Below are 26,220 nucleotides of genomic sequence, written 5' to 3'. Positions count from 1 at the left end.
AATCTCGAAGGAAGCTTTTTGTGCCAAGTGTTTTTATTGCAAAGCTTGCTCACTGAAGCGCCTTTTAGTAGTTGGCACTTGGAAAAATCTTTCTTTAGGTTATTGTCTGCGAAATCAGTGTGTGTGGAAGAAGCACAGGGATTAGACAGATTTATTTTCTCTCATTGTGAAGACAGGCTTAAAGGCTGCTGTCTGAGAAGTCCCTTCAGGCTTGGAGAACACTTCAGAGGTTACATTTTCCTTTTCTACTCCGGTTCTTGGGGTGGGATTTTTTGCAGATGGAAAGTCCATAACCTATTGCTCAGCCTATATTCCATGAGTAGCTCTGCCTCAGACTCAGGATTGGACTATTCATTTTGGCTGAGTAGTACATAGCACATGTTCAGTCTCCTTCAGCAAAAGGGTTCACTTCCCACTTTATGTTCCTAAGTTCCATTTATACTCTTTTTATGACCAAAACTGATCGTCTTGGCCAGTGCCAGGAAATGCCTCCCAAATACTGAAATCTTCATAACTTCAAGAGATTTCCAGTGGATTTTGCTTATCAGGTATTCATATGTGACATTTCTTTGGAAAGGTGGATTGGAATGATGCTTTTTTCCAAGACTGCTTGCTGTTCTAGTAGGAATTCAGTATTTTGATGATTTGCTAAGCCTGAACTGTACTGCTCTCTTCCTTTTCTACATCAAACTAGATAAAATTTTCCACATGTTGTAGTGAATGTTTGTACAAGAGATTTTTTTGGTTTGTCAAGGGTTTACTCACACCAACCACTACCACACTGAAGGTTAATTCCTGTGATCTGTCATTTATTGTTTATTCTGCTGTCCTCTCTCCATGGACATGCAATTGAAGTACTTATCACACTAGGAAAGGACTGTCAGATTGGAAATATGATGTTTCTCGGTCATCCTGTGCTATATGTCCAGTAGTAATTTGCAGGGAATTTGGAGTTGTTGGCAACTGTAGCTCTGGAACACACTGAGCTCTCTCCTCTACACTATTTCACATTAAACTGAAAATTTTTGCAGTGGTTTTGGGGAGGCTTGTAGCATTTCCCCCTCTACTCATCCCCTGTGCGTCTCAGGAGGCTGATGCCTTGCCACCCCATCTGTCACCCAAACACTAAGTTCCAGAAAATAACATGGGAAATTTTGTGGTACAAAGACAATTTACTGATTCGTTTTCCATTTGAGATCATTGACTTTTTCCCCAAATTGTCTGTACACAGTCCCACTGAAATGCACTTGTCTCTAGGGGAAAGGAAGTGGAAGGGTTCACAACTGCTTAACAGGTATCCATGCACCATTAATTGGTACCAGGGAAAAGTCCATGCCAGCAAGAGGGTTTGGGTGGGGTTTTTTGTGGTTGTCTACATACAAGGGACTGCTCTCCATCTCTTATAACTTTTAAGAAGTTATAAAAAGAGACAGGTCTGGGATTTGAATCTGCAGCTGTAGAAAATTTATGCATTTTGTGTCATAGAATTGTTTGGGTTGGAAGGGACCTTAAAGATCATCTAATTCCAACCCCGCTGCCATGGGCACCTGTATGGACTGTGGGGTGTTTATGATGGAGATGAGCAGCTCCAGACCACCTCTACTATAAGTGCATTTTAAGGAAACAGCAGAGAAGCATTGCAGCACAAACACAGGCAATTAGAGAAATGCTTGTTGCCAGTTGTTGTCCCCATGATCCCTGCAAATCTCTGATAAAACAAACAGGAATTGTAAGGAATTGACCATGAAGAACATTTGACCAAGTACTATAGCATACACATCTTGAGCCCTGTTAAGAAACACAGCAGCCTCCTGGGTGTAGTGAGGGAGAATCATCTGTATCACACCAGCGTTTCTTGCAGCAATGAGATAAAATTAATCTCAGAGCCACTCACGTGGTTTACAATTCATTGTTTTCACTGAATGTGTTGCAGTAGGTAATGGTCGGTGTCCTATTGCACTTCAGGCTTGCTAAGCTTGTTATTAAGGCATTACCATTAATTTTCCATGTGAGGTTCGATTTCTGTGATTTTTTCAGTGGTATTCCTGAACATACAGGGCCTGATTTCCTTCTATGCTGCTGAGTTGGAATACAGGGGACTTGCAGGTAGACAGCAGCATGACTGAAACTATAGTCCACAAGCTTATTTTATTAGGATTCCATTAAGAATTTTGCAGTTTGATGGGTAACTTTGATGTTTGGGGAGCTTTATGTGACACTTAAAATGTATTGTTGCTTATTCAAATATGGTAGAAGTGAATAGGCAGGGATAGAAGCTCAAGGATCCTTGGTCCATGTCTATCTCCCACATTACTGCATCCATAGTGGAGCTGCCGGTTGATCCCACCTATCTGAAACCAGGCTCACCATTTAGCTGCTCAAGGTGAAAGGCTGTGCAGACTAAATCCCTGTGAAACTTGTCCTTATGGGTATAATATTGTGTGGAACATGCTTCCTGCTTTCAGTGGGGCAGCTTTTCTAGGAGGCTTTGCAGCTTGCAGGGTATTTTTTGTTGTGGCTCTTAACGCTATGCCCCAGGCTCCACTAAATAGACAACCTCATTAAAAGAGAAATAGCGATAGTAAAGCAGTGACTTTCTCATGCCACCTAACTCACATATTTGACATGATTGCTGGACCCTCCAAGTACTTAATTGATTGACTTAATTGATTTAGTGGCACTGGAGGCTACAGCATGGAAATAAAGGGGCAAGATGAGGATAAGGGGTGAAAAAATTTATGATAGGTGCCAAGCAGCCTGAGGGAAATTAGAAATGCTACAGATCTCAGAGGCAGCTAAATCAATTCAGTGTGATGTACAGGGAGCAACCTGGGGGAAGAGGAGAAACGGGCGATAGAATGGAGACAAGGAGAGAAAATAATGGCCAGTGGGAGAGACCACAGCAAACTTAAGGGGAAGAGGCAAGACAGCAGCCTTGGTGGTGGTGGGTATTTTGGCCTTTTTAATTTTGACACCAGACAAAAACTTTCTAGTGTTTGAATGAAATATCATAATGATGTCATGTTTAGCCTAAAAAGAAGGACTTGTGCATCACAAGATTGTCTGGTTACCCAGTTTGAGACTTTATCTGTGCTTCCTTTTAAAATCTCTGTTTCCAACAATAACTAAAGTCACAGGAGACCTAAAATAATTTTAACAACTGAAACTTAAATGTTAAATTACTTTCTAATCTCTGCAAAATGTAATTGACTGTATTGAACCATAATACAAATTAAGTCTTCTCTATAATTTGTTCTGTCGTACTGCAGCACTCCAAAACAATTTGATACCTCACTTAAGAATTGGTAAATGGTTCGTAGCAGCTCTCATCACAGATACAGTAAAAACACCCAATAGTGTGTGATGGAATCCATCAGCATTGGCATATAGGGATGTCAAGTCATGAAATAATTCATTTATGTGCTTATGACCACTAGAGACAGGATTTAGTCATGGTAAAGACTTAAAAATATTAAATACGTTAAAAAAAAGAGGACAGGGAGAAAGAGGGGCAGATCAGCTTGTGAGCATTGACCAGCCATTCTGCTATAAGCAATTTGTGTGGCTTTTGTCTAATTTCCTTTCATATCAAGTATCGAGGGGGTGGCTACATGTGAGCAATTACAATCTGAGGGATAAACATAACATTCCTTTTGGTTGACCTTATTTAATGGGACAGATTAATCTATGCAAATGCATCAGACACACATCTGATCCAAACACGCAAAGAGTATTTATAGGTAGCCTCAAGTGTCTGTCTCTCTTGGGTGACTGGATGAGATGGTGTTTCTCCTCATGCTGTCCCTTCTGCTGTCCTTTGCTCTAGCACACATTTCACTGCTCTGCAGGGTCTTGGGCAGGCTGAGTCCTTAAATAAATATTTACAGAAGGGGTGCAGTTCTGATCTTGCATTTTACAGTGGTGAATATCTCCTGACTGCAACAGGAGTCCTATTTCTGCTTTGCAAGAGCAAAAAATCAGGAACTTGTTAAATAATAGAGTATTGTAATATATATAAAGGACACATTAGGTGAATGAAGGACAGTGAAAAAACGTGTACAAAGAAGTGTTTACATCTACATTTGAATACAGATGTGTGCGTGCAGCATTGCCTTCCATGTGTATGTTCCAACTCAGTATCCCTCAAACAAATGAAAAACTCTTCCTAGACATTCCACCCAGTAAAATACCTAAAAGGATAATGTTGCAGTCACCTTTACTTAATTTGTACTTCTGTTGATGCAGGATGTAAAATATCATAACCATTAAAAGTGTAATACTGAGTGAGGATTCCCAAATAAATTGGAGGGTCTCCATCTGCTGTCTTACATTGTGGGTGATACTCTTCCATGGTACAGTGGTCTTCAAATTTAATTCCACAAGGAAGGCATCTGATCACAGTTTAATTTCAGTGCAAAATGCTGCCTGGCAATCAATAAAGCAATGTCAAAGGACTTTGATTTAATAGGAGCCAGAGATAACGTTCCCTGTCATATGCAGAATAGAGAGATGGGAACATTTCATTTCATTGTAACAGATAGCATGTAACTTGGTTTTCAAAAAAGCTCTAATAAATCAATATCCCTGTATTATCTAAGTAAGATCCCGTCATTAATTTTAAACGCTTAACACGCTGGGAGAGCCTGAAGTGCACCTTCAGCTCAGCCACGTTCTGCCTGAAGTCAATGGCAACACTTCCACTCTCCTACGAGCAAGCAATCTTGATCTTGGGACATTAAGAGCCATTTACTGTGAAATGAAAATGAAACATGTCCAGTCTTTTGTTTTATATGGAGTCATCCATCTCTTGCAGGCTGCCTCTCCTTTCAGATTTCACTCCCTGTCCTACAGAAGTCCCATCGCTTGTCACTTGCCCTGCACACGCTTAGCCTTTTCTCTTGCATGCACAGACATCCTTTCTGCTTTTGAATTTTAAAATGTTTGTTTTTTTCAAAACTCTAAAAATAACTGGTTGTTTAGAGATTGCCTGGATACCATGCTGGTTTTCAAAATGTGCTTTTCTCAAAACCAGCAGGAATCTGGACCTCAAAAGAATTCTTTGTGAGGCTTTGCCTGCTCTCAGAAATAGCATTATCTCTAGAGGATATAAGAGCAGGTCAATATATCAGAAGGTAGAAATTGAAACTAATAGATTGTTTTAGATAAACTTTTCAAGGACATCATTCTAAGTAGAAATACTTCTCTATTACTTTGATAGTAGAATACTATTTAGGCCAAATTGAGAAAGATTCTGGCACTACAAGAGATGTTTATAGATGTCTCAGATTTGTGTCCTGACTCTGGGGAGAGTTTTACTTATACATTTAAAACAAAATTGAGACTTTTTATTATTACAGTTCACCAAAGTGGGATTTTAAGTAAAATGTGAACTTTTGCATTAGCATTGATTTGCAGTTGAATAATTGCATTTTTATTAATTTTCTGGGGAGAATAATTGTTTGCAGTTCTATTACTGCTTGAAATGAAATCTCTCTCACTGGCTGATGTTTAGTGCTGCAGAGATAAAGCAGGTCTGGTACCAATTCTTAGAGGAACTGGAGATCTCAGCTGTGGCTCTGCAGCTCCTGCAAAGCAGCCTGGCCTCAGAGTCATCCTGTATGAAGCTACAGCTGCAGCCCCTGCTTATATATGCCCACAAATACTGATTCTGTGACTTGGATGCTGTGTAGGTAATAACTAGGTGACACATTTTTTATTTAACTATATCTCACTAAAAGACACCAAGAAAAATCCTCAATGGAAGCTCTAAGTCGACTTTCTAAAGCAAGTCAAACTGGTCTAGGTTTTCAGAAAAGAACAGGCTTAAAGAGTTCAGATATTAATTGATTTTGATACCAGGATGTATTTGCTTGTTTGAATGCCATAGGTGAATTAAGATCCAGGTAAAGCACTGATGAAAGAAAAATTATACTGTTTTTTAATCCAACATTTTGATGTAATTCTCTACTGTTTTGTTTTTTAATAGCTACTACAGCATCACCATGCAGTTCATGAAATTTCGTACATCGCAAAGGATATCACAGACCACCGAGCGTTTGGATATGTATGTGGAAAGGAGGGAAATCATAGATTTGTGGCAATAAAAACAGCCCAGGCAGTAAGTATCAAATCACTGTCATTTTCTACCATGTAACTCAACTAAAAAGCTGTTCAAAACAAGCTGTTCAAGAGGCCAATTTTGAGTTGTTTCTGATTCTGCTACACTAGTCATGAGTGTCTGCTTAGGTGTTCTTAAATAGCAAGGTAGTGAATCCAGCTTGGGCAAAAGGGAATGTATTTCACTATTTCCAATTTTTTATGATCATTTGTTATTGTTTTCCTTTCTGGCCAAGCTAGACTGGATGCCAATAAGTTTGGTTATGTTCCTGTACTCATTGAAACCTACATTGTGTATAGTCTACTGTAATTCCGTTGGATGTGAAACCACTAATAATTTTGCCTTTATATTCATACATATGCCTTTTATATTCATAATGCTCTTTATATTCATAACTATAATTATGATTAATTTTCAAGTATAGTTAGTTCAATAGAAATTAACCCAAGCCTGGATGCTAAGATAGAAATTAATTCTATATGAAGTTTATATGAGATACTGTAACTTCTCTGTCAGTAGGGTGGGATAAGAGGTGTATGTTTTCACATACAGGAATTTTCCTTCCTGTTTTTGCTTCCATAGGCTGAACCAGTAATCCTGGACTTGAGAGACCTGTTTCAGCTCATCTATGAACTGAAACAAAGGGAAGAAATGGAAAAAAAGGCACAAAAGGACAAACAGTGTGAACAAGCGGTATACCAGGTACACGAATAAGCTTAGACTACTGCCAAGAAAAGCTTGGTTTGAAGTATCCCCCAAGTTGCTCCAAAGAGGCACTGAGCATCCTCAGCTCTTCTTAACAGCAATGGGTTTGAACGGTGCTGGCTTCAAACGGACCAGTGTGAACCCAACAGCCATCGTGAGCTCAGACGTAGGATTAAAGTGATGAAAGCTGTCACTTGGGGTGTGATGAACCTGTTTAGCAACTGGAAATGATCTGCTCATTTCCTGCCTAGTGTTTCTTCTAATTCAGAAGGAAAACTTTAATGAAGGTCAGTGTTGTAAGTCAGGTTTTAACAGTGTCTGATACTTTAGGGAAGATTAAATACATTTCTGAATGTGTGTATTTGAATCAAGCAAATGAGGTGCAGATTGTTAAACTCGGATGAAACTTGAATAAAGTTACTTTGTGCACTAATGTGACTTTATCTGTATCCTAAAGAAACAAAACTATATACTTACCTGCCAGTTTTGCTTATTTCTTTGCTGTCCTTTAATTTCTGAGTACAGTTCTTTTATCTCTGCTGTTTATGTTCTTTGCTTTTACTGTCTGTCCTCTTACTTTGCTGTAGACAATTTTGGAAGAAGATGTAGAAGATCCTGTATACCAGGTAATTTCTGAAGCTGTATGGCCTTGGAGTTTCAGAAATGACTAGATGTATGTTATCCTCAAACGCAGCCAAAACCTTTAACAAGATGTTTTGAAACTTACCAAGATAGGTTTTGTGAGAAACCTTTAAGGTTTTTACAGAAAGTAGCATATTTAGAGATTAAGCTGTAAGTGATAGCAGAGTATGTCTGTATAGAATAGAATAGAATATGTTCAGTTGGATTAATATGTCGAAAATATTACTTAAAATGTGGTTTGTACATCCAGATTTTAAGTTTCCAAATAAGATTTGTCATCATATTTTAATACAAACTCTAACTGGAAAGGGAGCTACTTTGAGAATTAGGGAAGATGACAACTCATTATGATAGTAATAAGTTGACATTTTGTTTTTGTCTTCTGTGGAGCCAGAATTTAATTTAGAGGGCGAATATTTGGAAAAAAACAACAGCGATGTTGATGTTGTAACACATTCCCTTGTTGGTATTTGGGTTACAATTTAATAACAGATCTGAAATTTAAGTCTTGTTTCATCCAAGCAAAATGTCTGGGAGCAAAGATGATTATCAGAAATAGGTCAATATATTCATGTCCGATACCCTACTGAGTGTGAAGAAGAAAAAGATGTAATTTAATTCTTGTGGGTTTGTGCTGAAACAAAATATGTGATAGTTGACTTTTTTTTTTCCTGGGGATTTTGTGTTCCTCCACTTAGGCATATCAGTGGGAGGCACGTGAAAGGAACCAATTCAACCATTAGTGAATATTGAACAGTGCCTAAGGTGCATCAAGAAAGATGATAAGACTGAGGATGCCCTAAATTACTATTCAGCTTTTATAATGTCAGGAGTTTGACTCTGTATTCTTCACAATAAAGCCAAGAACCTGAAAATTAAAAATGTTGTGACAGCCTTTTGCCACGTGCCCCGTTCCATGTGCACCAGCCTGTTCTCCCAGCTTGGATTTAGCATTTTTATTCATGGATAATAAATACATGTGGAAATAATTGCCATTATGTAAAAAAGGCAAAATTCATGTTGACTTCAGAAAATTAATACTGGGCCACAGGCGGTCTCCCTAGTGAGAAAGAATTAGGAAGTTGCTCTAATGATCATTAGAGGAGATTTAGGGCTATTTATTGCCGGTTTATGAAATATGAAACAGCCTTACCTGGTGCTTTCCGACAAACCGCTTGTCCTGCTGCCAGCCTGTACTTTGAACTTGTTTCTTTAATGCCTGCCTTTGTTTTGACGTGGAATTCCAAATCGCCTTTTTCCCTTCTGTTTCATCTTTGACTTTTCCTCTCTGGCGGCTGGTGTAATAGTACATTGTGTTTGAGGCTGGACACGAGCCGATCCGTGAGCCTGAAACGGAAGAAAACATTTATCAGGTATAAAATCTCTACCTTCGGTGTTTCCATTGCAGCGATTGCAAGCATTTAATAAAGCACATTTCATATATAGTTCACTTTTAGTTTTCATTCATCACAAAAATGTCTTGGTATTTCATTTTGGTGACTTGACGTGAATTATCTGCCTGGTCTCAATGTGATTTTTCTGTTGTTTGTCATTTCAACTTCTACAAATTGTATTAACTTTGTCAGCTTATGAAGGGTCTTAAACTTTTGAATACACCATATGAGGTGATAAATAGTGGATTCTTTTTTTCTGTTAATTTTTTTGAATTTTTTACACCTATTCTGAGAAGCATAAATATCATGGAGGCCAGACCATCCAAGCAATTCCTAGAAATTTTGATGGTACTGCTCTTCTTTGTGGCTAACCAAGGAAATAACTGAGCAAAACCTCAGAGCTCTCAAGGGATATCCCCCAGACCAGGGAAACTATTTTCAGAGTGCATATGTTATGTTAGAGCCCAAGCTCACATTCTTCACCCTGACAAAAAATTGCATTGAAAGTAATATAAAATAATCTTTTGTCATTCAGTTTATCCTCAAGGGATCAGTACAAGGTTTATTAAAATGTAATGTAATTCATTTTGTATCACATACTAGAGGCAAATCTGAAGATAGACAGAAATCTTTGTATGCTGTAAGAAAACTGATTCAAGGAAATCATTTAGTGGGGAGGGGAAGGAGTTTCAAGCAGTGATTAAGAATTTCATCTAGCTGTGCTAGAGGTTGATCTGCTAATAGGAAAAGATTTTAAGGTACATAGGAGCAAGGATAGAACAATAAAAAAAAAAAGGCAAAAGTATTAGGTAATGAGAAAATATAGGAAGATAATAGAAAAAATGATACAGTAGTGTAGCTGTAAGCCAAAACAGAAGCTAAGTGTGAAAGGAAAATGCAGGTTAAACATTAGAAAATAACCATCATAGGGTCATTAATATGAAATTCATTTGATCTATCTCTGCTGATCTCCTGGCACCCCCACAGCCCACACTGCAATATGCATCTTTTTGCATCTCTAGACCAAGGCAATCAAAGCTCTCAAGGTGAGAGTCTGCCTAAGGCTGAACATTTTCAGTATTGAAAGTTTGACTATTTTCAGCACATGTTAAAAAATTACTTCTATAGTTGTCAGGTTTATGCTGCAAACAAAAATCCCGTGAGAACTACATTCAGGCAAAAAAATGCTGATTGTTGTTCATCAAAGTACGGAGCTTTTAGTGACACTTCCGAGAAGTACTGGTGGAAGGAAGCAAAATGGGACTGATGTTTGTAAATCTTAGAGCAAATTTTGGTAGGAAAACAAGTTGGAACTGTGTTCTGAGGAATGGCCCAATGAACAGGAGGACTTTATGGAGGAAATTCTGAAGGAATTTCTTTTCCTTAAAATGGAAATAGAAGATGATAAGCAGGTAGTGAGGTCTTGCCTCATCTCCAGGTACTGCTGTTATTGTCCTGTAAGTCACCAGAGAATTGCTGAAGGCTTTGTATGGCAGTTTCTGGATGTAATAAAGTGTTTCTTCCCACAGTGGTGCACAGAAAATACCTGTGATCAATATGCCATACTCTGGCTATACACAGTCTAGCACTGTCCTCTGTGTTTACTACAGGCAGTACCTTGAGTACAGCAAATGCTGAAATTAGGGAGCCAGGGGTCTTTTTGTGGTGTCAGCTGTAATTGATGGATGCTGAGATATTGCTGTCTCAGACTGGCCCATAGCCATGAGCTTCCCACAGGCTTCATGAGCTCTTGGCTGCTGTAAATCTGGATTTCCACAGTTCAGATTTTACACTCAGATCACTGACAAAATTGTTTCTCAGAATCATCCAGGCTACTATTAAAAATCAAATTAGAAGAAGTCCTCTTTTTATTTTTTCTTTTTTTTTTTTTTTTCCCTCTGTGTGTGTATATGTTTTCATTTGTTTGCTTGGCATTGTGGGGTTTTTTTAGTTTGATGCAAAGCTGTGGCAGCTTCTATTATTTACTACAAAGCTTTCCCCACAATACATGTGTAACTGCTCAATAACCTCATGCAGCCTTGCTTCAGCCTCACCAAATCTTTCTGCTGGTTTTGCTCTGGCGTTTCATTTGCTGGCGTGCACTTCTCCCTTGGTGGAAAAGATTCCCTGTGGGAAATTGCCAATGAAAGATCCGTGCTGAAAGTGACAATTTCTATTTCTCTTTAGCATAATAGAGGTCACAATTTTCTTTTTAAGCATTCTTCCTCTGTCTGTCACCTTTCTTTGATACATTACCCAGAAGACTCTCTGTGTCTGCCCTTTTAATGGTGTCTATGTAAGTTGCTGTAATGTGTTAGTTAGGCAAGGACTCAATCACTGAGCACATACCAATCCTCTCATCTAGTGTCAGATTGCTTATAGCATCTCTCCTCTTGCCTGGTGTTCTGTTGAGGTGGAGATGGGATTCTGGGAGGTGGTTTGGAGTTGTCTTTGCAGCAGCACTGGTCTCTATGGGGAGGCAAGTTCTGCTCCATGAGGAGTTGACAGTCCGAGATGGGGGTTTCTGAATTGTGGTGCTTGTATTGCTGGTGAGATGCAAATACATCCAAATGTTTCACAGCCTGTCACAGACAGATCTGACAGCAGCAGCAGTGCTGGTACCTCTTTGCTGGTGTTGTTAATCAAAGGAAAAACAGAAATCCTTTGTGGACCCCCTGTGTGAGTAGCGATGCAAAAAGCGTGATGATACATGGGAAGTAAAAACAGCAGGAAGACAGGTGGTATCAAGTTGGGAGAGAAGAATGTCTTTCAAAAAAGTGTCTTTGTCTTCATATTAGGAGTCAGCTTTTCTCTATATATAAGCTGGAGTAAAAAAGGGGGATTGATAGTGCAGGGAAATGTTCTTTCCACAATCATCTGCAGGCAGATGTGCAAATTGAGGTGACTTCATAGAAAAATTGGAAGGAGGAAAAGGAGAATGGCTAAAAGGAAAACTTTCCAAATAGAAAAAATTTGCATCCTGATGAAAGTTTAGAAACATTTTATCTTTCTGTACTTGTCCTTTTTTTGTGAAGACTCAGCTTTCTACTAACTTCCTAAATAGACTCTTCCTGATTCCTGCTCTCACACTGTCACTTACAGGTCTCTCTCTTAACAGACTATTACTGACATGAAATTGAATTGCTCCACTGTTACCAGGTCCACATATCTAATTTGATAGATGGTCTTAGTGGAAGTGGCCAGTGCTTTGAGAAAACCAAGGCAAGCAAATCATTCTCAGAATAGGAATAGAAGAGATCTTTTGAAAAGGTTTCAGTTTCTGTGAGGGTTCGGTGCTCATGCTCTTGAAAAACTTCTTCAATGTGCACTGAATTAATGAATTCTTCCTGTGAAGATTGTGATGTTTAAACATGGGCAAGAGAACTGTAGAGACAACAGCAGAGAGAGGTTTTAATGTATAATACAGAATATTACACAGAATAATTGTTCAGAATAAGAAAAGATAGCACATCTCAATGAATAAGTATCATTCCTTCAGCTTCCCCTAAAGCAGTCTGAGTGAAATATCAGAACCTTAAGATATTTTCTGTCTTAGAAAAAAAAAGGTAATAATTCTATATTTGCAATATTATCTCTTAGCGACCTGTGAGGTTTCACTGACGTCTGAAACGTAACTTTTATATGCTGTATGCCCTGTTCAGTGGAAAAGCAGCCTGATTTCCTTAGAGTATTTGTGCCAGTTTAGAAAATGTTTTTACTATTCTTTTTGCTTTTGTCATTTACAATAGACACTCAGTGCTTCTAGGAAGGAAAAGAGACACAGTCACAAATTATAAATATGGGAACCAGTGGTCCTTGGGCAAGCACAGCCCTGTATAACAAAGCAACTGAATTTACATGAGCAGATTACAAATGCCCAAGGTGTAAATCATGACTGTTGGATTAGCTAAAAGCTCATCCAGAGTTTTTTAAGTGTGTTGTCCTTTATCCATGTCTCCTGTCATACTTCAAGAGGCCATTAATTCTGTATTAAAACTGCAGCATTATAACCAAATATCTCATAGAGCAGCCACAGGACCCCATCACTCCAGGGGTACATGTTACCACTTTTCTTGACTTAGATTATTAAATTAATTGGAGGAAGAAATCTAAAATCATAAGTGAAACATCTCTAACCCTCAGATCAGTAACTCTGCTCTGTGTCTCTGGACAATGATATACTCACTTGATCATAACTTCCATCATATAACTTTGCATCTCTAACTCTCAATTCAAATGGAAAAAACAGCCATTTCAGTAGGAGGCAGATCCAGGTACACCTGGAATTCATGCAACCAAAATTATCTGATAATGGAAATCTCTTTTCTGAACAGTGTTGAGCTATAGGACAGATAGATGTTGCTTTATTTCTTCAGTATTTTCTCCATTACTGGTGCTACTTGGATGAGAAGGAACCATCCTTGATTTCATTAGTATTAAATTACTACCCTGTATATAAATACCAGTTGCTGATTTCAGGCTTTCATCCAACTTCCTTGGATATTGACCTCGGTTTTCCTTTGCTTTTGCAGGTTCCTACCAGCCAAAAGAAGGAAGGTGTTTATGATGTGCCAAAAAGTCAACCTGTAAGTGTAAGTATCTTCCCTGTTTATATACAGTAAAGAAAGTGTATTTCTTAGCCTCTGTGACTTTTATTATTGTCTGTAACATTTGATACATTCCTTGTGATGTGACTTTTATCAGTGCTGTGTTATGGGTTGGTTGGGTTGGTGCAGAGTAACCAGGATTGTAATGTCACTTATATCCATCTCATTCACTGCTTGAATCTCCTTTCTGTCTTCTCCAACTCATTCTTTGAAAGCCACCATGTGTAAATGTGTTATTTGTGGTTAAGAGTCGACAGTGAGCCTTTTACAAGTTATTGCATGATTTGCTGCTTGGGCTAGAAGGGTTCCTATATTACCCAAAAATGTACAAGTCTTGCTCTGAGCAAGGATGAGCTATTTAATATAAATTTGGGCTATAAAGACCTAAAGAAATTGTTCAACTGCTTTGGTTCCACAGAAAATTAGTATTTCTGAGGATCTGTGTGATAGTAGGGAAAAACAGAGGAAAAGGTCAGGAATTTCAGTCTACTGTAAGTGTGGGAAAGAACCCTGTATTCAGTAGAGAGAGATTCCTTTCACATGAGGCTGTGGTAAGTTGCACATCTTGGGCTGAGCATGGAGACCAAGATGTGAAACAAAAAATATAAATGCTGGGGAGGGGCTGGATGGGGGCCTGGATTTTGACACCTCTGGGCTTTGCATAAACAAATAAACCTTACCATAAATATTTCATGATAAGCCACCAGAAGCAGGGAGGCATCGTTATATTGCTTGGGAAAATCTAGTAAAATCACACACATTGCATAACTAATTAAGGTATTTGTGGGCACAAAAGAGATGTTGATTTTTCACTTGCTTTTCATATAGCTTTTCATGGAGTTCAGTGTTACAATTTTTCTGCTGTACATTCTCTGTGACTTTTTTATTATTCCTTCAGTGATGCTTCAGATTTACTCAGGGTATAGTCTGTAATTTAGGTCGTTGCAGTAGGACTGGGTGTCTAGGACACTTGTAATCATGTCTGCAGACACCTGGTACTAGGTTGTCCTGGTAAATAGCATGACTGAGATACAGAGCACATGGAACCTACTCTGTAATCATCCAATACATTTAATCTGTCATCTCCATGAAGCTGGTTGCAGCTTATTTTATTTTATTTTTTCTATTTCATGGTTAAATTTAAAGGGATTAAAGCTTTTCCTCTAAACAACTTATGTACTTTAATTTATGAAGAAAAAGAGAAGAGGAAGAAAGAAGTAGTAGCTGAGATTCTGTTTCACCTTTTTATATTAGTATGTACTAAAAGAAAAAAAAAGAAGAGCAATAGCTCTTAAAATTAGCAATTTAATATTCCACTGCCCATCTGATTTATTGCTCACCCTTCCATGTGTGAGACTCTCTGTCATTGAGACACTTGCCATAATTTTTTTTCTCAATTTATAGCTGTCATTATTATATAAACCTCTAAAATTCAGTCTGAGGGCAAATAATCTAGCTCATCTACCTGGTTTAAACATATAAGGACACTTTCTTTATTAGGAGGTCTTGCTTTCAGTAATTTCATAATGGATGAATGAAGTGAGAAACCTTTTGTAGCTCCTGATAGGTTTCAGGCACCATGAATCCTCTCTCCTGACAATAAATTCAATGCTTAATAACAATGCAGCAAGTTTTGGTTGAGTTCAAACTGAATTGCCCATGTTCCCTGGACAGAGATCAATTTTCCATTTTAGGATTGTTTTCCTCTGGTATGTTCCCAGGCAAGTTACCTCTAGTCTGTGCACTGAAAAGTGAGGGATGCTGAAGTAGTCATTTAGGTGCCTTCCAACCTTGACTCTCTGTAGGCCATGAAGGCAATTAGGCACTTCACAGGCAAGGTTGGACAGGGCTTGGAACAATCTGGTCTAGTGGAAGGTGTCCCTGCCCAATGCAGGGAGTTGTAACAGGATGATCTTTAAGGTGCCTTCCAACCCAAAACATTCTGTGATTCTCTATGAAATTCCTTCCGTCTGCATGACATGTCCCTCTCAGGTGGAAGTAAATGCTTGTCTAGACTTCATTCTTCATTGACTACATATGAATTTGAAATTACTTGCAGGTACGATAACTTCTAAAAGTTAGGCTTAGGTGGGGTGAGATTCATCACAGTGTAAAGACTGAAAGCCAGAATCCCCATTTCAGAGTCTGCTTTCAAGCTGGGAAGTGTAATTCACACTGATTTTCAGTAAGATACGTCTTCCTAAGAACCTTGGGCAAATATTTCTCCATGCATAGGGGATCCCGTTGAGGCTGAAGGGGTAGAGCATCTTCCTGGTAGTGCCACGAAGCAGAAGTGTTCAACATTGTGCATGCACTGAGATAGCTGATGTACCTATAAAATGCTGTGCCGTTGTGTGAGGCCATTTGTCAGCAGGTGCCAAAGTACTCTGTGGTCTGGCTCCTCATGATCTCTGATATCAAGTAATGTAAATATGGTGCAAATGAGGCGGAAAGGAATGAGTCTCAGATCTCAGGATTTGAACGTACCCACTGAACTCAATTATGAGTGGTGGCTGGTTGCCAAGTCACTTCTCTGACATTGGGATGAAAAGATTGCTTACTCAATATGATTTTTGTATTTCCCCATCTCTTTTCTGCATCCCTTCCCAGCAAATCCTGCTCTTCTGTAGATTTCCTCTGCCAGCTGTGCAGCTCAGCTCCTAACACACACATTTCACAGTATCCAGTTCCCTCCCAGTATCTCTTCCTTCTTCTGTATCAACTCACACTTCTTGTGTTCATTCTTATTTTCTCTCTGCTCCTTCCTTAGACCAGTTCTCCTATTCTCCATTCACTGAGAGTAGACATCAAGCCAGACAAAGAAAGCAAGCTTATCCCAAAAAGCTTGTGTTAAGTAGTGCATGCTCCACTTAGAAATTCTAGTTCTGTGTGTGAAATTAACTGTTCTAAAACATGGAAATGTTTAATGAGCTCTTTTTGTCATGATTTCCCTTCATCTCCCATTAAACATCCACATCAAGTTCTACCTGTCATGGTGTTTTTAGTAAAAAGAGTCAGACTGTAAATACCCTTCACAGAGACTGTCAGTCACGTCACAATAAAACCTTCTCTTCACATCAAAATGTCTAAACTATCTGCTTAACAATTTTATGAAGGCTTTCAAACAATTCATCTTACTGCTGTATAAAGATCCAAGGCACTATAGCTGGTGCCTTACAATGCAGGCACTCATTTGGCTGGTGCCAACTACATGGAGAATATTAAACCAGGGTGGAATGGACAGGGAGGAGCAGATGAAGCTGGACCTGAGCACACTCAGGTTTAGAAGCCATGAGATCTGCCTGATCATTCTGCCCAAATTAGGATGCTGTGTTTGGGAAAGCTCAGTTTTAATTCTGTCTGGGATAAGCTCAGTTTTAGTTCTGGTTGGGATTACAGTGTCATTTACATGTCCGGCTTTTCCTTAAGTTTGCATCAGTGGCTTTGCAGAAAGAACTTGCAGACTGGTGACATTGACTTCAACCTCCACAATCCAGCTTTCAGGACCAGATTCTCAAACATGAGGAGAGAGTGCACAGATCCAGTTGCTGACCATCTGTGATGAGAATACCATCCAGTTTTATTTATGTTTACTAAAAGAGATGCCTGTGTTCAACTGCCCTGACTCAGTTACACTCAATTAAACCCCATATATAAGGTTTAATATTTCAGTGTGGGACATGCATTTTTGCAGGTACAGCTACTTGTTGCAAAATTTGAAAATATATTAGTTTGTTATGAAAATGTCTTGTGGCATAAGATGATGTTTTGATGGGCCTTTGCTATTTTTTTTTGTTTGAATCATAGAATCATAGAAGGATTTCAGTTGGAAGGAATATTAAAAATCATAATTCCATGATCCCACTGGAACACTGACAGGGGTGTCTTACAGAGATCACAACCATAAGCTTGTAGCTGCTGTACTTCGCAGGATTTTAGTTGCCTGATCAATCTTTCTAATAGCTAAATCGGTCTTTATATTGTTTTGTTTGACTTTCTATCATTTATTCATTTAAAAAACAAACAAACAAACAAACAACCCTTTTTTCTGGGGATATTTTGTGCTTTATTCCTTAACAAAAATTTTACTGGCACAGGAAGCAGAAAACAGGTCCTTCTCTTCAGTCTTCCCAGTTTTAGCATCTATAACATAAAGTGATGAAGTTTCTTCACGTGTGTTAAACACATGGTTTGTGTAGGTCTTAGCACCTGAGCTCAAAATTAGGAATTTTTCAACTGAATCTTGAACATTTGTTCTTGCATTGTCAGATAAAGCAAGTACACTCAGAAAGCTGTTAACCTGAATTCAGAGTCTGATTTCCAACGATCCAGACGGTTAGATGTTTGAATTAATCTGTTGTTAGTGTATAGACTATTTAAGATTAAGAATCTTAATCTGAATAGTTTCTAAGCATTGAAAATGTGCCCGTGGAAACTTCAGGGTTCAGTCCCTCCCTTATTTTATATTTGGTGAGTCAAATAGCAGCTTTTAGCAGTCAGTGTAGGAATGCTGTTTCACAGATGAGAATATAATATCCTAGTTTAATTAATATAATTAAATAGTTTAATATAATGTCCTAGTTCTTTTATGCCGTATTGATGCTGTGGGCCACATCTTGAGCTCTTTTTAATCTGTAGGAGTTGTCCTGCTAGGAGGCTTTCCATTCCTGCATTGGTAATACCATTCACCCAATGTGATCCTAAACCCTGCTCTGCCAGTGGAATGCTATCAAAGCATTGAATTTACTTCCTAGTGCAATCCTCTAGGATTTTGGGACGTAATCACATAGTGTGAGAAAGCTGTAATCCAGCAGAGCTGCCCTTGATCAGTTTTCCAGTGTTCTCTCTCTGTACTGTTCAAACAGCAAGAAACAAGGAGACAAACAAAAGCCTCAGGCTTTGCCCTGATGACACAGTTTTCTTACTGGATATAGGGCACATGAGTGCTGCCATGGGTTTGAGAGTTTGGATTTGTATTTTTAATACAGAACTCAGGCAATATAAATAAATGATAAACACTTCAGTTATCCCAGCCTGTTGGGTCGCATGTCTAATGGCTCCATGTGTATATGTGTTCCTAAACTTCCCTGGGTTCCTGTGCATTTTCTTGGATAATATTCTGCACCTTTTGATAATCTCCAAAGTGGGGTAAAGAGTGTAATTGATCTCATTGATTGTGGCATAAAGCTTTGTTAAATAGAGTGAATTTTTGTCTTTTATTTAATGTGACTTATGCAGCTTTTGTCTGATAGCTGCTGATACATTAAGTTGGCAGCTGCACCTTGTGTTGATTCACTACATTTTGATATGTTCAGAGCCCTACAGCTCATAGTAATTTGCTAAAATGTTTATTTACAGGCAGTCTGCTTTCTAAGTAGTAAAGTTTATGGCTTTACCTCTTCTGCATCACTGTATGCATTAAATTATGTTATTTGCACAATTTGGGGTTTATTCACAAATTTAAGATCATGTAGTTCTGGGGAAAGTGTTATATGTATTTGGCATCAGTTTGGGGAGAATCTGTTGTAAATTATTGCAGATTTGTTTAATCCTACCCTACATCATTAAGTACAGAAGTACACAGGTCTGGGCTTTTTTGCCTGCAGAAACTCAGGAGGTCTCAAAGTTTGGAAAATACCATGAAGACGAGGTATTCAGTAATGAAGGTAGAAATAACTTGTTTCTCAAGCTTGATTTTAGCTCCAGTCACCTGTTGTTTTGAAAAGCAGTAGATACAACTGTGTAACTGTGCCTTGCAATTATTTTAAAATAGTAAATACGGGGTTATGTCTAACTCCCTTCCATTGTTAAGTTTATTCCCTGCAAGCATTCAGAACTATCTCTGCTGTCACAGTCTAGAAGTTGAGTTTTGCTTCCAGGTGGAAATTTGAGTTCTCATCATCACTTGTCTCTCCCACCTGCAGTTAAAGAAAGCCACCACATGTCCCATGGCTGTTTGCAGTGTGCCCCCAGGCAGTGCTGGAGTCCCCTGACATTAGAGGGCTTGTCCCAACCTATCTGAGCTCTTACTGTGTCCTGTGCATGGGGTCCAGAGAGGATATTTAGGAGGTGACCGTGGGACCTTTGCACCAGCATCCTCTGTGCCCTGGGAAGTTTCATTATCTTGAGTTTTGAGTTGCCTGGGAGCAGCAGGGGTCTGGCTGTAAGCTAAAGTCACACTTTTGGACTCTTGATTTATTAGAGTCTGTCAGAGAAAAGTGGTAATTGAAGCATTTTAAATACCATTTCCTATAAAAGTAAACACCTCAAGTACACAGGGAATTCAGAATTAAGTTCCCTGCAAATGAAGAGAAAATAAACAAATGAGTAAGCATCTGTTTTGATCATATGAAGAGTTCCTTAATTTAAAGGAAGCTATCAAGCAACAGTGAAGCAATTCAATTCAAACTCCTCTGTAATCTGTGATGTCAATTATATACAACCATCTCAATTCTTGAGCTGCTTAGGGCTGACTAACAGGATTTTTAACCAGCACACCCAGTGATCAAACAAAGGAAACTGGACACCTGGTGAATGCACAGAAACTCAAGGCTACGCTGTGGTTGGGTACATCACACCAAAGCCAGGACTTGGGTTTATGACTTCTGAGAATCTCCTGAATAAGAGTGATCCTGAGAAATAAAGAGTTACCCTATGAAACTGAAGGGAGAAACTTTGGAGGATTCCCATGTTCCATGGGATCCTGAGCACTGGATGTACCCTGTGTAAGTGCTGGATGCCCAAATGCATGTATTTTGGATAAATATTGATGTAGTTTTATGGCAGCTTATGTTGCTGGCATGACCTGTAGCAGCTGGGAATTGCCTCCATCTCTGGATGTGTTCCAGGCCAGGTTGGATGGAGCTTTGAGCAACCTGGTCTAGTGGAAGGTGTCCCTGCCCATGGCAGGGGGTTGGAACGAGATGATCTTTAAGGTCCCTTCCAACCCAAACCATTCCTGATCCTAAGATTAAATGTTCACAGAGCCTCACAAGTGAAGGGTTGTGCTCAGCTGTACATGTGTAAATCTGGGTTGAGGGTAACACTGTGACTGCCCTTCCCTCTGTAACTGGGAAGGTTTATGGCATTTGAGGATCTTTATGATCTGTTGGAGGCTGAAGATTGCAAAGGCATTGACAATTTTTCCTTCGCACACATATTCTTCAGTGTGTTCTCTTTAATTAGGAAGTAATTGAGCAATTCTTTGTTGAGTTACCATGCGACGTCATTAATTCAGCAGTAGTTTTACAGGAAAGCAATATGTCTGTGGAATGTTTTCAGTGTGTCTCAACCTACTAGACATGGTTTGACTGATGATTGGTTTAGTCACGATTCCGACATGCTCCTTCATTATAGTTGTAATTGTTTTTTTAGAATGAATTGTATTTAATTAGCAAGCTTCTTGAAGCGCGTGGAACTCATAGTAATATCAACACTTGTATACAGTTGTGCAAGAAACTGGGGCTTTCTTGAGCTACAGTGATGATTCAAACCATCAGAAAAATTATTTGTCATGGACAAAATATTTACATTTTCAATTAAAATAAGATTAAAAATCTTTAGTTTGACCAACAATTTGACTTGTCATTAGACTTGCAGTGTAAAATACATATTAGAAAAAGGGAATAGGAAATCCAGAGAGGCTGTGTAGTTGGATGACCCTTCTTTTGTATGCTGGGCTGAGTGGTACAGCACTTCCACTGAATGCAGGAAATCAAGTTTAAATCCCTCTGCAGTCTTAACAGAGTTGAATAGCTGATATTCAGCTCAAAGGTTAATTACTAATTGCTGGTTATTTGCTATATTTAGTATCCTTCATACTCTTTTTTTTTTCCTGAGCTCTGTATCAGAGTACAAGTTAATTACCACTTTTTTTTCATGTTTTTAAACACCATCTTTGCTCCATTCTCTGAGATTACAAAATCACGTTTTGTAAGATGCTACTTTTATCATCTTGTTTTCAAAAGTGTAGCAATATTGAGCAAGTTTTCTCATGCCATATGTCAGCATAGATCCCTTACCATTGGTAAAACCAGACTGAGTAACAGAAGTTGAATATTCTGTCTTGATATATATCTAGGAGTTAAAGAAGAAGGTGCTTCATACTCCTGTGAGCACAAGAGCCTTGTTTTAGATTTCCCTTTTAAAATTTGAACTTTTGCATTGCTTAGAAAAGATATTTTTCGTAAGTCTGGGCAGAGGGAATACTGCGGTGGAAGTGAATCAGTTTTGGTTTAGGTTTATGAAAACTGCAGTTTACTTATCTCCTATCATTGTGGATGCCTTCCAACTCAGGATATTCTCTGGTTCTATGATTATCATTGCTTCTGTACTCTTGATTTCTCTCCAGCTCTTGGATAATATGTTTTTTTAGAGAATAGTGGAAGGTGTCACAAGGAATTCCGCTACTGGCTTGGAGTGGTTCAAAAAGCTTGCTGCTGCTTTAAGAAGCCATATTTACATATTTCATGTTTAAAAGATTTACAATATGTCTTATGTGCCTGTATAGAAAGATGGAGTTTTCATTACAGGTTTAATGTCATTGCAATACAAGGATTAATACTCCTTCCTCCGCCTCGGTCTGCGTGGCCAGTCACGAGCAACTGCTGTGCCCCTGGTTGACTAAGCTGTGGTGGGGGTATTTCATATTCAAGATGATGTCTTTTTGAATAATTAAACAAGCTTTTACATCACTCTGTGGAGGAATCTTTCCTGGAGAAAGATCAAGAAGTGGAGCGTGTCTCCAGGCTTCTGGTTATTTTCTGTTGTGCACTGGGGAAGGAGGGAGAGGATTGTTGACTTTCATTGCAAAGGTTAAACTCTTTGTGTTGAAAAGCTGAACCAGAGGAGGGCTCAAAAGGCCAAAATTTGCCCTTGATAGCCATGTTGCCCCCTCGGCACGGCCCCCCATAGCAGGCTCTTCCATGCTCTAACCGACAGGGATATTTCACCCTTGGAAAGTGTATCCTCGCTGGTGTGTGATGCAGAACACGAGCTAGTGGAAGATGTGGCTCAAGTGCTCCATGATAATTGGGCACTCAGGGATGCACCGTGACATGTTGGGCAAATATTCTCTGCGAGGTCCTACTGTAGTACTGGGGGGAATTTCTAGTGGGCCGTGGAACACCATGCACGTGTTCCCTCCATGGTCAGATGTGTTTATCCTTCAGCTGGTTTCACAGAGCGATCTGTGCGGCTGGAGCTGCATCACTGGTGCTGGAGGATGGGAGTCAAATGAGGGGGGCTGTCAGAGCAAAAAGTGATTAACTACTGGCCAAAACCGGGCCCTCCTGAAGGTGTAAACCCTTCTGGTGTCATATAAAGAATATTTTGAAGGTCTGTGGTCTTTGAATAAACTGACAGAGCTTTTATCACATTTTCCTTATCTGGGGCTGGGGGAACACGCCAAGAAGGTACAGGACTGAGTCCATACATGATTGTGCACAATGACATTATCTTTCTTTGGCTTTACCTTTGCTTTGCTTTGCCTTTTCCCAGTCTTTTTTTCTTTTTTCTTCAGGTCTGTGATGCCATGGGGGGGGGGGAGGGAGCATTCTAGGTTATTTCTGAGATTTTTAAACTGGCGTGGGATTACTGGCTGGTAACTTGTATGAAGCTTCCCAGTTACCTAAGATTTGACTTTTGATAGCTTGCTGTTATGTTTGTTTCTTCAGAAATAAAGTCTTCAACAGTACAATAAATGTTACCTGAAATTTAGCATTCTGAGGACATTGAAGTGATAATATGTGTTAAATATGTGGATGGATACAGATATATTTGTGTCTGAGGGCAGTATACTCCCAACACACACACAAACTGTAGATTTAAATATAACTTGAATTATGTAATTTTAGAAATTGGAAAGAAAATATTTATCTTTGATGTGTTACAGTTCTCCTAGTTAAGAGGAAGACATGTTTTTTCCTGCAAATACTTGCCTTTAAGAGCTTTTGTTGTTCAAAACTCAATTATTCCTTTATTCCCTGAGGATGCTAAGTCTTTTCTTTCACCAAGCCAGTGAAAAGTTCCATTAATGTAAGCAGGATCAGAGCTCACTGAGTATGCTTATTGCTGATTTAATAAATATTAGGGAAAATGAATAGTTATGTTGCAAGTGGTAAAATTGCTTTATACACCAGAAGATGAGATTTAGCACAAATAGTGTATGTTTCCTCCACATCCCAGCAGCATTCAAACTCCCTGTTTTGACTGCCTGATTTCATATCTGTGCTCACAGCAAGATGGAAAGGGTTTTCATTTCAATGCTCAAGTCAATAATTATGGAGGTTATCATTTTCATGCTCAGAAATTCATGTCATTTTCATAAATCATTCATCTCATTTCATAAATCATGCTTTACAGCTGGAGAATGGAAACTTATTGCTGGACATTGATGAAAATCTTGTTTCAGTCACTCAGGTAAGGTTGTGACTCTAAAAATGTTTTAAGGAAATATAGATGAAATCACCTATAGGAATAGCGATATTGGAAAATGTTCAGCTTGGGATTAACTTCACTGGAACGTAGCTAATATCAGATGTGAATAATTTAATGAAGCATAATGGGTGAAATCAGTTCTGTAGTGACAGTGAAATCACAAAAATAAAAGATGACTGTTTGGTGTCCAGAATCTCATGTGCTGCAAGTAGATAAACCTAAGTCTGTGTCAGAGAAAATGCATTCATTTATTCAGGCTGAGAACTGAGTTGTAGAAAAATTACTACAGATCTGAACCATTTGGGACTTTAAAATGCACCTCCAAGTGTTGCTGTTTAAAGCTGCCTCTAGTCAGTGAATTAATAAGCTGTGTTCCCACTAAATTTGTTTACATTGTCTGATGTAGTTCTGTAGCTCCTGTTGCATTTGAAGTTGCTATTCGGTAAGAAATATTTACCCTGTAAATTTCTTTTTACCGGGGAATATTGTGAATGAGGGTTTATTATAACAAACAGTGATGTCGGCTTTCCTATCACTTTCTCCAGCTGCCTGTTTAGAAATCCATCTGCAGAGTTTCCCTTAAGAGCTTTAACAGAATTATATCTGCGAAGAGTTTCCTAAGATCCATCACCTTGAAGCACTCTGAAAAGTATTATTATTATTCCCATTATACAGGAGTATGGAGGCACAGAGATCTGAGTTACCACCTTTCAAATGCATGTCATATAATCCTGAGTTCAGAAGTATACTGACTATCAATTTTCAGTATTCCTATGAAACGTATAATATTTTTTTCCACAGAAAATGTGTAACTCTACACACAACTGTACGATTGTGTGTATCCTGCCCTTTCACATCCTCTCTGTCTTGCTCATCTGTTCTCTCACGTAGGATGGGAGCACATTGGGAACCTTTGCTCATGGTCTCCTCAAAAAGACACAAGCTATTCCTTAGCAAGCCAGCAAGGAGCAAACAGTGAATAGTTCACTAGTGATGCAGGAAAAGAGCAGGTTTAGGAGTGATGCTAAACAAGCAGTTTGGAGAGATGAGAAGAAAGTGGCTCTCTGAGTGCTTCAGTGTCACCTGCCATCTCTTGAGTCAGTAGAGCCTACGGGAGGCTTGAAGTGATTTCCAAACAAGTGCTGTTGTTGTCATTCCCACTTTTCTGAGCATTTTAACAACCCCTGCCTAGTGTGCTTGTGCACACTGCAGAAGTGACTCACATGCTAGTTTTTGTTGGTTGGGTTTTTTTTTTGCAGAAGCTTTCTGGCAGTATTTCAGTAATGTGAACTAGAATTGGTGCACCCCATAGAAAACATGGATTTTCTTATTTTTCCCTTCTCCATTTCCATGCAGATACTTAGAGGAATAGATAAACCCTTAAGAAGAAATTCCATTTTCATAGCACTAGAGCGATGTGATCTATTTAATATAAGACATGATGTGAGGAAATGTGAGGTCATTCATCCCTAGGTACATCATTGTCATGAAGCTGAGAATCGTCTGAGCTGCTAGACAAACTTCATGCTTAAGTGATTGTAGCATTGTCTTTGTATGTGGTAATAGAGATTGGATTGAAAAACTGGATAGACTTATGATATGTGTAGTCTTATTCCTTAAGGGATCATTTGTAATGGAAAGTTGAGGGCAGGAAAAAGTCTTGGGGTGATTTTCTCCTTTGGTAGGTTGTAAAGCCTGACCAGCCAGTTTGGTTAATGTCCTGAGCACTGAGAGGGGCTGTCTTTGCAGGTCAAGACTCAACTGGATTTCAAACCTGTACATGTGATTGGAGGTTGCAATGTTTATGTGACTAAGCTGGGGAGGAGATTCAATGAGATGAATCAAGATTTGCATTAAATCTCATTCATAATGAGAATTGTGCCTTCCCACATATGTAGGTGGGATTGAGTATGATACAGGGAAAACCAGTAAGAAAGGTAGTAGAGGAGTAGTTCTGTGTTCCCGTCAAAGCTTTCCAATATAGCCACCCTGATAAGGACGGTAGATGGGGTTTAGGTTTCCTGCAGAGTTCTAAGGGATCTGTGCTTTAACATCCCTGAACTCCAGCTGAACTGATTTGCAGATGGGTGGGAGTAATTTTACTTGAGAACATGTGAAGGAGCTTTGATTATGCAGCCACTCAAGGTGTTTCTTTGTATGAAAGTGCTTTTTCTCTCCTGGTCCAGTTAGTGAGGTCTATATGGGTGACCTGTTTCGAGCTCAAACTGAAGGACGTCCTGAGAAAATATTTCTAACACGAATTAAATGTAGAGCAAAAAACTTGCAGTAACCCATTTGTGCATCCTCCTTCAAGTCC

At 38.9% G+C, this 26,220-nt stretch overlaps 1 protein-coding gene across 26 annotated transcripts in view; it reads left to right on the top strand.

Moving 5' to 3' along the window:
• The window catches only part of DAB1 (DAB adaptor protein 1), a 433,401-nt gene that overhangs the window by 388,105 nt on the left and 19,076 nt on the right, over window positions 1-26,220 (top strand). For 14 of the 26 annotated variants that reach the window (XM_050307494.1, XM_050307490.1, XM_050307487.1 and 11 more), the window contains 6 exons: window positions 5,987-6,118; window positions 6,701-6,820; window positions 7,411-7,449; window positions 8,773-8,838; window positions 13,392-13,451; window positions 23,829-23,885. In XM_050307494.1, coding sequence (XP_050163451.1) covers window positions 5,987-6,118; window positions 6,701-6,820; window positions 7,411-7,449; window positions 8,773-8,838; window positions 13,392-13,451; window positions 23,829-23,885 — 474 coding nt within the window. The remainder of the gene's footprint in view (window positions 1-5,986; window positions 6,119-6,700; window positions 6,821-7,410; window positions 7,450-8,772; window positions 8,839-13,391; window positions 13,452-23,828; window positions 23,886-26,220) is intronic. The other 12 variants (XM_050307500.1, XM_050307497.1, XM_050307499.1 and 9 more) reach the window with 6 other exon arrangements.

This window comes from Myiozetetes cayanensis, unplaced genomic scaffold (assembly GCF_022539395.1).
Source record: "Myiozetetes cayanensis isolate MyiCay16 unplaced genomic scaffold, myiCay2020 scf12, whole genome shotgun sequence".
NCBI classification, from domain to species: Eukaryota; Metazoa; Chordata; class Aves; order Passeriformes; family Tyrannidae; genus Myiozetetes; species Myiozetetes cayanensis.
This window is presented reverse-complemented; position numbering and strand designations above follow the sequence as displayed.